Source organism: Akebia trifoliata, unplaced genomic scaffold (genome assembly GCF_017979445.1).
Source record: "Akebia trifoliata isolate Shusen 1 unplaced genomic scaffold, ASM1797944v1 Contig00346, whole genome shotgun sequence".
NCBI lineage: Eukaryota > Viridiplantae > Streptophyta > Magnoliopsida > Ranunculales > Lardizabalaceae > Akebia > Akebia trifoliata.
Genome location: NW_028236973.1, coordinates 49497 through 63085, shown reverse-complemented (window position 1 = coordinate 63085; position 13589 = coordinate 49497). Strand labels below are relative to the sequence as shown.

Genomic DNA, 13589 nt, shown 5'->3' with positions numbered 1-13589 from the left:
TGAACCTCAAACTTCAATTCAAGACCAAAATCTCCACCTTTCTCAAATCTCTCACCAACCCGTTCTAATAAATCACAAATTCCGTCAAAAATCTGAAAATAAATTGTCAAATTTCAATCATAACCGAAATAACAATCAAAGTATCCCTGAAAAGCTTGACTTCTCAGCTAAAACAAATCAATTTCATCAGAAGAAACAGAACAACAAAAATATTTTTACTTAATATAGGGCAAAACCCACAAGAATATACGAATTAAATGAAGAAGAATAAATTGACTAGAAATCAAATCAGTGGGGTATTTTGACAAACCTTTGAGGTCTATTCAGATTTCAGTGTTTAGCTTCAAAGGTCTTATGAAATAAAAACTACAGTACTACCCCTGAAGTTAGTAAAAAGATTCCAATGGCATGGAAATTGGAATTTCGACGTTGCCCCAAATTATTTTATTATTTATTTATTTATTTTGATATCCAGTTGCGGACAATGGATGGAGCCCGTATCTGGGCTATAATGCCAGCACATCACATCTGATTATAATCCTCTCCCCCCCGCCCCTATAAAAAATAAATAAATAAAAACTATACAAATAATGGTTTTAAAAAATATATATAAAGACTCAGGTATCTATGACTCATGAAAAAATGATTAATGTAAAAATGCACAATCCTAACCATGTAAATATAAAATCTAACTTGCAAGATTTATCTTCAAATAAGTATTTGTGAGTATTTTCAAAATTAACCCACTAGTGATGGGTTTAGTAGTGAGGCCCTCTCTCCAAAAAGGGAGGTGTCTTGAGTTCAAACCCCCTTGTTTGACACTCGAAGGGGTTTATCCCTTTTTTTGTCTCCTATAAAAGGCACACAAGACTTTGATACTATTCCGTGGAAAGGGGTTACAAACTCTTAAATAGACACTAGCCTGATGTCTGTGATTTGTGGGATATTGTATATATCGGGGCATTTGGCCTCATCCCTCCTAGTCAGACCTACGATTTACCTAGTATTATCGAGTTATATATTCGTAAGAAAAATAAAAATTACATTTTTATAGTAAATATAAAAAATCAAATCTTTTGTGGAGGTTTATTACTAACATTTATTAAAAACATGGATATTTCCCAATTAATATTATTTATAAGAAAGAAGTAAACTAATTTTTAATTGATTAATTAAAAATGTTACCAAAGTTTTCTACAAACCTTAGATAAGGAAGAAAACAAAAACAAAAGAAAAATTATGTTATTAAAATAAACTAGATGAAGGATTGAATGTTCTTAAAGGCCATAATTCTTGGAGTTGTGGCTAAGAAACTCATGATAATGTCTAACCACATCTCTCCTTGTCACTTTGACCCTTTTCAAATTTAATTATGATGTGAAGTAAAGTGTTGGGCTACAAAATCCATTTTCGGTGCAGGATGAGTAATTCATGCTACCCAAAACTATTAATTTATACAAAATACGCGTTAACTTTTTTTAGTGGAATCATAACTCCATATTTTAGTGTGGTATATTATGATGGGTGATGAGAACCAACGTAATCAACATCAATAAAACATGACAAATGTGGTTGGGCAATAGAAGAATAGAAAAGCTCAAGACTAGAACAAGACTTCAAATAGCAAAGGACACGATAAATAACATCAAGATTAGAGATGCGCGGGGCATGAATGAACTGACTGACTACACTAACTGTAAAGATCAAATGCGATCTCATATTAGTCAGATAAATCAAGTGGCCTACGAGTCTCTGATAAGAAGAAGGATTTGATAATATATCACCAACTTCTGTATAAAGATGATGATTATGATCCATAGGAGAGGAGGAAGAACGACAATCAAGCATACCAGTGTCCTAAAAAAGATTCAATGTGTATTTGTATTTCTATAGTGAAATACCACGACTAGAACGGACCACTTCTATCCTTAAGAAATATTTGAGGGGACCTAAGTCCTTAACCTCAAAAGAACGACTCAAACCTATTGTACATCATCTCAAATATTTGTGTGCTCGTTTTGTTATTTTAATTTTACTCTTGTTATGCTTCCACGCAATAGTCCCCGAATGGCATGGTGGGTGTCGGCAAAAAACATTCGACAATAAATGTAAAAGGAACAAGGGAAAGCTTACTTAGCAACTAAAATACTCGCAATGCATTAGGTTTAGCCTCCTTCCAATACACAAGAAGATTTGAAAGTTCCCAGATAGTCAATGATCATAGATTACAGTCAACCATCTTAAATTTAATCCCACTTTCCATTTGGAATATATTTGATTATCTAAATTATTGATAAATAGAAGTTAAAGGGTGTCAATGAATATCCCTTTAAGATATGTAGAATAAGAAAATAATTAAGAGAAGCTAAGAAGAAATATAAAACCTTATTTATTAAAATAATATCTATCCTACTAAACAAAAAGAAGTCTTGCAAAACCCAAACGCCTAAACATAGGGGTGGAGCCACGATTTTCTTTTAGTGGGGACAAACTTAGACTTAATTGGAGGGGAGGGGGCAAAAATTGGAGGGAGATGAGGGAGAGGGGGCAACAGGGTCAAACAGGGCATATCAGTAGTTCAAAATACAAGGGTATCTCGAATTTAAGTATAAATTCAAGGATATCTAAAGTGCCCAAAAAAGTTGAGTGGGGGCAATTGCCCCAATGTATCACGACTCTTGAATCTGAACACAACTTGGATTTGCTCATTCCTTAACCGCATCAAACCAGCAATTTTCCCATCTTTTAAAGTAAATATAAAACCAGCATAAAGTTCTTTAAGTTTCTATGTAAATTGTGAGCAATTTTCCCGATTGCTTAATCCAAGAGATTCATACTATGTTAAATGTCTTATTTCTAATCAGTATAGTTGTACTTCTAGTCCTCTTTTCCATTCCAGAATGGTTATAAGCCTGGTATTCCATCTTGTTTCAGCACTTACCGAGATTGAGTTGACTCATCCTATCTCGGACCAGTAAATCCTCTGAGATTGATTTGTAATTTTTATACTTTTAGTTACATAATTATTTTTTTCTCTTATAAGATGGATTCATTTATATGTACTCAATCAAAAAATCCATTATTCATTGTTCTAATATAAAATGGATTCATATATAATTTTATTCTATACAAATCACAAGTGTATTGTTATTGAAATTTGATTATTATTATTATATGGAATAAAACACCGAACTAGTTGACTTGTCTGAATTTTGAAAATTTTGAGCCGAGTAATCTTGGATCTCAAACAAGTCAATGTGACACAAGATTTACATGTTTGCTCATTCGAACCCATATGAACAGTAAAAATAGACTCAGAGTGGGGCACGCTTTAAAACCATGGGTATGACAACATAGGAACACTAACAATTAGTTCCCAAGGATCTACTTTGGTTCTATGTCAAGAAAAGAATAAAGAAGGAAAGCAAACTACTTTACTTCCCTAACAATGTAAGTATAGCTTCTTTATCTAATTGATACTCTTCACTACGATACCAAGTCTGAGTTTTATTTAAGGAGAAGAAGAAGAATAGCACAACTTAATTCAGTGAATCCAAAGAAGGAAAACAAAAATGGTGAAACAAATTTGTTTGAATGGAACCTGGGATGATGACAAGTTTTCTTCCCCAATGCCAACAATTGGCCTATACATAGCTGCAGGTACTTCGCATGCCTTTTTATGATTTGTGATTTATTTCATGGATTATATAATAGAAAGCCATGGATACCATGTAGATTTTTAAAACTCAACTCCCTTACGCTCACTCTTCTTGCAATTGCTTCGAAACTCCCAGTAGATCTGACCGCATCAATGCCTTCTGTTCAAGACCAACTCTCTAAGCTTAGTGGCACTGTCTTAATATGCATCTCTATGTGTATTTTCATTCCTTCACTCGGAACTCAGAGTCATTCTGAACGTCTTTCGAACATACTTTCCTTGAGCATCTTCGTAGTAACAATTGTTGTGAATGTCTGTATCCAAATGGTTACTGGTGTCATATTCTTGTTCATAGTCGAACATGTCATAATCATGTCATGCATACTACTATTGCTTGCAATGTTGTGGTTCACTTTAGATTCTTCTCGGTGGGAAATTTTCCACTCTTCTAGCCCATTTGATGAACTTGAAGAAAAGAACCCTCAAAAGTCAGAGAGTATGATACAGATATTGAAGTCAACTTATACAAATAGTTGTACAAATAACCCTGAATGGGCCTTCCTTAATTCCCCAACGGGCTTATTTGTGTGCATGCTATCTGTACTTTGTGCACTAGTTCTATCACAAGCTGTACTTCAATCTCTTGCTCTTAAGAAGGTGGATTTTCGATGTGGGATTTCCGATTATAAATGGTCAATGTGGATCGTTGTAGTCACTCAGATTTTCACTGTCCTAGTAGGAGGTACAATCACCTTATTTAGATGGTGGTTAATATTCGAAAATTTGTTTGTGCAAATGAATGCTTACGAAGTTTTATCAACTTTGTCAAAGCTCCACATTTTTTCTTTGTGGATTTTATCAAAATTTTCAAAGCTCCGCACTATTTCATTCTTCAAAATCTCTATAAAGCTTTTCATGATCATCTTCCAAACTATTAAGAGGACTGTTTATATGGTATTCATGGCAGTGCAAGTGATTGTGGTCTGTCTATCTTACCTGTTATATTTAATGCTCAAGATACCTTTCTTGTGTGCCAAAAAATAAAAAAATTTGTTGTGGGGAACAAAGAAATGGTGATGAGTATAATATGGAAGAGTGGATACAGAGAAACTGTGAATATGACATGCAGAGATGGATGGAGAAATATGAAAGGAATATACCAACTGATGATCTTATCCAACTTCTTTCCAAAACTTGTCGATCTGAAGAGCCATTTACCAACAAAGTTTCTTGTCTTTCAGTGGTAATCTTTATAAGAATAGCCGCAGCTGCATTACCAGATGTCCTAGGTGCTTCTCTAATTCGTACATTTGACGAAGCCTTTGGAATCATTTATTTCATTGACCAGAAAATGAATATCACAGCCGAAGATAAAAATAAACTTGTAGTGGGAAAAGAATTGTGGATGGAGAGGAACAACCCATATCATTGGTTGCATAAGAAATTCATTAAACCATTGGTAATGAAATTGTATTCTCAATCTCAATTTCAACCTCCATTGGACTTATATTACGCACTTTGGCTTACTGAAGAATTAAAAAGATGCGATGGAGTTTCCAATCTTTTTTTTAATGCAGAGCATTACGCAGGTAGTGGTACGCAATATAGCAAAAGAGTTGAGTATGCAGCTAGAGAAATACGAAACATTTGTGAATTGATCATCGGACAACAGCCAAGACAAACCTTCTCATCAATCGACGAACTATATGGTCTCATGGAGCAACAATTTGTGGACATGTTGCACTTTTTCCTCTCTCAACTCCCACTTGCCATATTCAAGCATCTTGTTGAGAGCCCCATTCAAGAACGTGAAGAAAGAGCAAAATTTGTGCTGAAATTCCTTTACAACCTTGGACCTTTGGAGAATAAAGTCAATTGGTCATTTCCTGATGGGACTGGTATCACTAGCTTGATAACCCCTCAAGTTCCAACTATAGACATGCAGCGTATCGAACCAGTGGAAGGCAATGTAGATGCAGATGTTGCTCATCGAGTGATTGATAGTGATGAAATTCAAGAGCTTGTTTGAATAGCCTGGAGGCAAGTACTTTTTTTTCACTTACTATTTTATTAAGTTAGATGATATTTTTATTTTCTCCTTAGGACTAATTTTTTAAACAATTTTTTTCTTTTTTTTCTGTTTAGGATAATCAGGAGGGGAAGGTCTAGACCCTCCAATAAGCATGAAGTCAACAGCAGCTCCAAGAAAATATTGGAGGCATTCTAATAACTCACCGCCTGGAAGTATTGGAGGCTCCAAGAAAATATTGGTTTAGTCTTAAGACCCTCTAATAAGCACGAAGTCAAGAAAATATTGGACCCTCCAATTGTTATTCTGTTTCTTAGGAAATCTTAGAAGTGTTTAATTTCTTTTTCAATTTTTCTGCAAAATTTTCTTTTGTAATCTATTAATTAGGGGTATGCCCCTAGTATCTATAAAATTTTATGTGATAAATAAATCACTTTGTTTGCTTAGTAACACCAAATGATCCTAGCAATCTAACTTCTTCTTATGTAATTAGTAGGTCTTCTTGATCTCTTGTTTGACCAATAAAATCTATAGTTGTTAGAAGAAGAAGAATTATGGGGCACTTCAGGACAGTCAAAGATGAGGTGAAGCCTCTGAAAAATCTGTAGAACAGATAAAAGAAGTGAGGAAGACTTCGTCTATAAGTGTAAGAATTCATATTTAAAGCAAATTAAACACAACGAATTCATCATGAAATGAATTCCTTAAAAAATTTAAGTTTGTAAAGTAAAACAAATAAACCATCTAAAAACCTTGAACCTCAAACTTCAATTCAAGAACAAAATCTCCACCTTTTTCAAATCTCTCACCAACCCATTCTAATAAATCACGAATTCCATCAAAATCTGAAAATAAATCGTCAAATTTCAACCATAACCGAAATCACAATCAAAGTATCTCCGAAAAGCTTGACTTCGCAGCTAAAACAAATCAATTTCATCAGAAGAAACAGAATAACAAAAATATTTTTACTTAATATAGAGAAAAACCCACAAGAATATAAGAATCATCTGGCTTTTATAAGTGATGACATGGCCTGATTATGAAATACAAACTACAATACTACCCCTGAAGTTGGTAAAAAGATTCAATGGCATTGAAATTGGAATTTCGACATTGCCCCAAATTATTATTAATTTTTTTTAATAATCCAGTTATAGACAACGGACAGAGCCCGTATCTAGGCTATGCCCAGTCCAGAGACCATGGTTTGGTTCAAGGACACATGCAATGCCCGGACATCACACGCACCAGATAAGTAAGAGTGTGCCCTTGCGGAATGTTCATTCTGGGCATTGAACTCACGACGTACCAACATTAACCATTCAAAAGTATACTCCCTTCATTTTCAAATAATGACCCCTATCTCTATGTAGGTCATATGACAAAAGCTTGAGACCAAAGTAGGAATCACGGTCTTTCATTCAATTTTGTCTAAATTCATATTTTTATTATTTCAAATGTTTAGGGATTCAATCCTTTGTACCTAATGATAAATAAAAAAATTTGATAGGTGATTTACCAAAATAATCATTGAAAATTGAAAATTCTCAAAATGGCACACTATTCATGTTAAGTTTAGAATCAGTAATTTATTATTTTAAGAATTAAAATATTTTTCTTAAAGTAGGGAAAAAATTCAATATCTTATAAAACATACATTTTTTTAATTGTTTTATTGAAATTAAAAGGGGGAAAGTATTTACTATTTTATAGAATAGGAAAAGAATCCCACTTTGATGAAAATATTTTAATTCCAAAAATGGTAATAAAAATGAATAGTGTACAGTTTTCGGTTTTTTCATTTTTTGTCTATTTGTTTCGGGAATTTTCCCTAAAAAACAATAATTTTCTTCTTTTATGGACTCCCCAATGATAACATGAATTATTCATGTCCTCACACCCAAGAGAATAATCATCACAAAAAGGAGTAAAATTCACACTAATTTCTTCAAATTCCATACTAAATTTTCAAAATAATTGTTTTACTATAAATACTTTGAATCCAACAAATTTAATTTATAGTGTCTTTAACAAATTCCCATCCCACTACCCCACATCACATCAGAATATCATTTAATTTATTAAAGAGACAATATAAAAGAGCTCAAATTCACCCCTCCCCTTCCCAATCCATCATCATTGCTTATGTTTGTAGGATATTTAAAATTATAATAATAATCCAAACAGATAAATTTCTCATCATCATGATATATGATCAAAAAGGGTATTACTGATCGGAAATAGAAGATAATCCATAACGAGGAAAAAAATCTTTTAATTCTCAAATAGTAGCTCAACTAGTGAAGAAATTAATTGCCTTCATATGCATATCTATCCTTTCTCAAAGACTTCCCAAGCATGAGTGTTTAGCTACTTACATTCCAAAACTTGACCACTTGTTCTATATTGATTATGGCCCCAAAGGACAAAAAAAACTAATATCAGGCATCAGGATCTAATAAAGTTTTTATTAAGACTAGAGCATAGAATGTTTGAAGTTTGGCCCTTCCCACTATTAAAATTTTAATGATCCGATCTGGATTTTGGTTGACCATGTATTTTATTTGGATTAAAATGATCATAATGAGAAATTCAGAAGTATAGGAGTTGTTAATGCTTTATGAAATTATCAAGGTTAATAATAGTGTGTAGTTTGTATTAAGAAGTTTTATGGGATTGTGGTTTGAAATCAACGACGTAAGTTTAGGGTGGTTTGCAAATTTTTATATATAAATTGTAGTGAATCCCATTAAATTTAATTTTAATTTAAAGCGAGTGATTGAGTTGAGTTAAATGAGTCGAGTGGGGTAGTGTTGTGTGGTGTTTGGTGTGGTTAGTTTTGAGCTGCATCATGTGTTAAAAATAAATGTTATTTATATTTATTTTTTAGTTGATTCAAATAAAAATTAATTTTGCTTGTGTCAAAATGATATTTGAAAATTACTTTATGATTGGTTAAAGAAGCAGAATGGCTTGAAAGTCCGTTTCCCTCAAAATCGGAGAATCCTCACTGTACATCTAGCATGTGCTAATGTGGTAAGGGGGGATGCCCAACCGATGCTTCAAAATGTTAAAAATAAGATGTGGAAGGGCTGGGAAACGGCTTTGGGTCGTCAAACCATTGATGAGAGTATCAAGCAAAAGGCAGGACATATTGAAGGTTGGATCTCGAATCTAGATGACATAAAGGAAGTAGAGATGTTTAGTGTACATCTGGGTAGAGTTCCAAGTGCCTAAGACATTGTAGGTAAGCCACTACCAACACAGATATTGGTTCTCATAGAGATTATTGGATAAGACCCTATTATTCTCTATCCGAAGTTTTTCAGTTTTGAGACCCAACCTAGTAAGATACAAGTCCATAATGTGGTCTGCTTGGCACCACCCTTGCTATGCCAAATTGATCCCTAGGAGAGTATCAGTGTCATCGGAATCGATAATGAGAGTGATGCCTCGAAAAGAGATGGTGAATGATGGAATAGAGATATCAACGAATACAAGTGAACGGTAAACTCCCAAATGAGCTCCTCAAATTATTTGTCCTCGTCAACGTAGAAAAGAGCACCCCTACCACGCTCTGTGAGCTCATCTAAAAACCAAGCCCCTTGGTTGGACTCAAAAACTTTCTAATAGGCTTCTCCAGAGAAGATAATACAAGTTTGGGGGGAATGGTTGTGGAAAATAGGAGGAATCAACGAGGCTATTGGAAAATTTAAGCTCCTGCAACATAAGGGGATGCAATACGACTTTTAAAATGTGTAGCACAATGATGGCGACGCAATTGATGATCAATAGGTCGGAGTAGAGTCACCACACGATGATCTCTGTAATGGCGTGGTCGAAATTCAAAAAAAGATGGAGGGGAGAGAAACAACTGACCAAAGTTGAGAGGGTATAAGAGTTGAAGAAGAAGAAGTGAGGAAAATAAGTTAAGGGTTTACAGTTTTAAAAGAATAGAGAGAATTTTCTAGGAAAATACATTTTCCAACATGGAAAAGTCCTAGAAAATTATTTTTTCAAGAAAATCTTATGTGAAAAATAAATTTTCCAAGAAAATTTTCTTGAAAAGTTTTATAGATCCCTGAACACTGTTCCTTTGGTGGTTGGTTCAAATAAATAGAGAGGATTAGAAAATATATCCTACATGGCATTCCAATCATCAAATTGGAAGTCGAACTATATGAGCACTAAAAATAGACTCAGACTCGGGCACACTTTAAAACCATGGGTATGACAACAAAGGAACACTAACAAATAGTTCTCAAGGTTCTACTTTGGTTCTATGTCAAGAAAAGAATAAAGAAGGAAAGCAAACTACTTTCCTTCCCCAACAATGTAAGTATAGCTTCTTTACCTAATCCATACTCTTCACTACATACCAAGTCCGAGTTTTATTTAAGGAGGAGAAGAAGAATAGCACAACTTAATTCGGAAAATCCAAAGAAGGAAAAAAATGGTGAAACAAATTTGTTTGAATGGAACATGGGATGATGACAAGTTTTCTTCCCCAATGCCAACAATTGGCCTATACATAGCGGCAGGTACTTCTGCATGCCTTCTATTTATGATTTGTGATTTATTTCATGGATTATATAATAGGAAGCCATGGATACCATGTAGATTTTTAAAACTCAACTCCCTTACGCTCACTCTTCTTGCAATTGCTTCTAAACTCCCAGTAGATCTGACCACATCAATGCCTTCTGTTCAAGATCAACTCTCTAAGCTTAGTGGCACTGTCTTAATATGCATCTCTATGTGTATTTTCTTTCCTGCACTCGGAATTCAGAGTCATTCTGAACGTCTTTCAAACATGCTTTCCTTGACCATCCTCGTAGTAACGATTGTTGTGAATGTCTGTATGCAAATGGTTACTGGTGTTATATTCTTGTTCATAGTAGAACATGTCATAATCATGTCATGCATGCTACTATTGCTTGCACTGTTCTGGTTCACTTTAGATTCTTTTAGGTGGGAACTTTCCCACTCTAACCTTGTTGATGAACTTGAATGGAAGGCCCCTCAAAATTCAGTGAGTATGATACAGACATTGAAGTCAATTTATATACATAGTTGTGCAGAAAACCCTGAATGGAACTTCCTTTGTTCCCAAATGGGCTTAGCTGTGTGCGCACTTTCTGCACTTTGTGCACTAGTTCTATCACAAGCTGTACTTCAATCTCTTGTTCTTAAGAAGGTGGATTTTCGATGTGGGATTTCCGATTATAAATGGTCAATGTGGATCATTGTAGCAACTCAGATATTCACTGTCCTAGTTGGAAGTACAATCACCATACTTAGATGGTTGTTAATATTTAAAGATGTATTTGAAGAAATGAATGTTTACGAAGTTTCATCAACTTTTTCAAAGCTCCACATTTTTACTTCGTGGATTTTATCAAAATTTTCAAAGCTCCGCACTATTTCATTCTTCAAAATCTCTATAGAGGTTTTCATGATCACCTTCCAAACTATTAAGAGGACTGTTTCTATGGTATTCAAGGCAGTGCAACTGATTATGTCCGTTCTATCTTGTCTGTTATATTTCATGCTCAAGATACCTTTCATGTGTGCCAAAAAAATAAAAAAAAATTGTTGTGGGGAACAAATAAATGGTGAATACTGTGGTATGGAAGAATGGATACAGAGAAAGTGTGAATATGACATGAGGAGATGGATGGAGAAATATAAAAGGAATTTACCAACTGATGATCTCATCCAACTTCTTTCCAAAACTTGTCAATCTGAAGAGCCGTTTACCAACAAAGTTTCTTGTCTTTCAGTGGTAATCTTTATAAGAATAGCCACAGTTGCATTACCAGATGTCCTTGGTGCTTCTCTAATTCGTACATTCGAAGAAGCCTTTGGAATCATTTATTTCATTGACCAGAAAATGAATATCACAGCCAAAGATAAAAATAAACTTGTAGTTGGAAAAGAATTGTGGGTGGAGAGGAACGACCCCTATCATTGGTTCCATAAGAACTTCATTAAACCATTGGTAATGAATTCTCAATCTCAATTTCCACCTCCATTGGATTTCTATTTCGCAGTTATTGAAGTATTGAAAAGATACGCTGAAGATTCCAGTTCTCTTTTTGAAGACGATTGTTTTGGATTTCGTGGTTTGGAAGGGATAGAAAAAGATGAGTATGCAGTTAGTGAAATACGAAACATTTGTGAACTTATCATCGGACGACAGTCACGACAACCCTTCTCATCAATCGACGAAGTATATGGTCACATGGAGCAACTATTTGTGGACATGTTACACATTTCCCTCTCTCAACTCCCACTTGCCATACACAAGCATCTTGGTGAGAGCCCCATTCAAGAACGTGAAGAAAGAGCAAGATTTGCGTTGAAATTCCTTTACAAACTTGAACTGTTAGAGGATAAAGTTCATTGGTCATTTCCATATGGAACTGGTATCACTAGCTTGATAACCCCTCAAGTTCTAACTACAGACATGCAGCGTATCAAGCCAGTGGAAGGCAATGTAGATGCAGATGTTGCTCATCGAGTGATTGATAGTGTTGAAATTCAAGAGCTTGTTTGAATAGCATGGAAGGCAAGTACTTTTTTTTTTTCACTTATATTTTTTATTATGTTAGATGATAATTTTTATTTTCTCCTTGGGACTAATTTTTTAAACTATTTTTTTTTTTCTGTTTAGGATAATCTGGAGGGGAAGGTCTTTGAAGTCAAGAGCAGTTCCAAGTAAATATTGGAGGCATTCTAAACAGTTATTATGTTTCTTAGGAAATCTTAGAAGTGTTTAATTTCTTTTTCAATTCCTATGCAAAATTTTCTTTTGTAATCTACTAATTAGGGGGTATGCCGCTTGTATTTATAAACTTTTGTAACAAAGGTCTTACCAGGGGAAGCATTAACTGGCTTTTATAACTCATGACATGTTCTGATTATGAAATACAAACTACATAACTACCCCTGAAGTTGGTAAAAAGACTCCAATGACATGGAAATTGGAATTTCGACATTGCTCCAAATTATTTTATTTTATTATTATTTTTTTTTATAATCCAATATCCTGTGGACAACAGATGGAGCCCGTATCTGAGTTATGCCCAGTCCATAGACCATGGTCTTGTTCAAGGACTAGTCCTGAGGCACATGCAATGCCCGCACATCACACGTACGAAATAAGTAAGAGTGCACCCTCGCAGAATGTTCATTTTGGGCTTTGAACTCATGACGTACCGACATTAACCATTCAAAAGTATACTCCCATCATTTTCAAACAATGACCCCTATCTCTATGTAGGTCATATCCCAAAAGCTTGAGATCAAAGTAGGAATCATGGTCTTTTATTCAATTTTGTCTAAATTCATATTTTTATTGTTTCAAATGTTTAGGGATTCAATCCTTTGTACCTCATGATAAATATAAAAAAATTAATAAGTGATTTACCAAAATATTCATTGAAAATTGAAAATTCCCAAAATGGCACACTATTCATTTTAATTTTAGGATCAGTAATTTATTATTTTCAGAATTAAAATATTTTTCTTAAAGTAAGGAAAAAATTCACTATTTTATAAAACATAACATTTTTTAACTGTTTTATTGAAAATAAAAGGGGGAAAGTATTTACTATTTTATAGAATAGGAAAAGATTTCCACTTTGACAAAAATATTTTAACTCCAAAAATGGTAATAAAAATGAATAGTGTACTGTTTTCGGGTTTTTCAATTTTTGTCTATTTCTTTTGGAAATTTTTCCTAAAAATCAATAATTTTCTTCTTCTATGAACCCCCCAATGATAACATGAACTATTCATGCCCTCATACCCAAGAGAATAATTATCACAAAAATGAGTAAAATTCATACTAACTTCTTCAAATTCCATATTGAATTTTCAAAATAATTGCTTTAC

The 13589-nt window shown here is 33.9% G+C and overlaps 2 protein-coding genes across 3 annotated transcripts; both read left to right on the top strand.

Moving 5' to 3' along the window:
* The first annotated feature begins 3561 nt into the window (after positions 1-3561).
* On the top strand, positions 3562-6072 carry LOC147381578 (uncharacterized). The gene is made up of 2 exons (XM_086430247.1): positions 3562-3660; positions 5248-6072. The coding sequence occupies exons 1-2, from the start codon at positions 3573-3575 to the stop codon at positions 5685-5687; spliced, it is 528 nt and encodes a 175-aa protein (XP_086286373.1). The 5' UTR covers positions 3562-3572; the 3' UTR covers positions 5688-6072.
* A 3802-nt stretch (positions 6073-9874) lies between these two features.
* On the top strand, positions 9875-12690 carry LOC147381577 (uncharacterized). Of its 2 annotated transcripts, XM_086430249.1 has the most exons (3): positions 9875-10231; positions 11744-12261; positions 12367-12690. In XM_086430249.1, the coding sequence occupies exons 1-2, from the start codon at positions 10144-10146 to the stop codon at positions 12247-12249; spliced, it is 594 nt and encodes a 197-aa protein (XP_086286375.1). In that variant the 5' UTR covers positions 9875-10143; the 3' UTR covers positions 12250-12261; positions 12367-12690. The 2 variants fall into 2 exon arrangements, with proteins under 2 accessions (XP_086286375.1, XP_086286374.1); XM_086430248.1 differs by having other exon boundaries at positions 9875-12261.
* Positions 12691-13589: the final 899 nt, after the last annotated feature.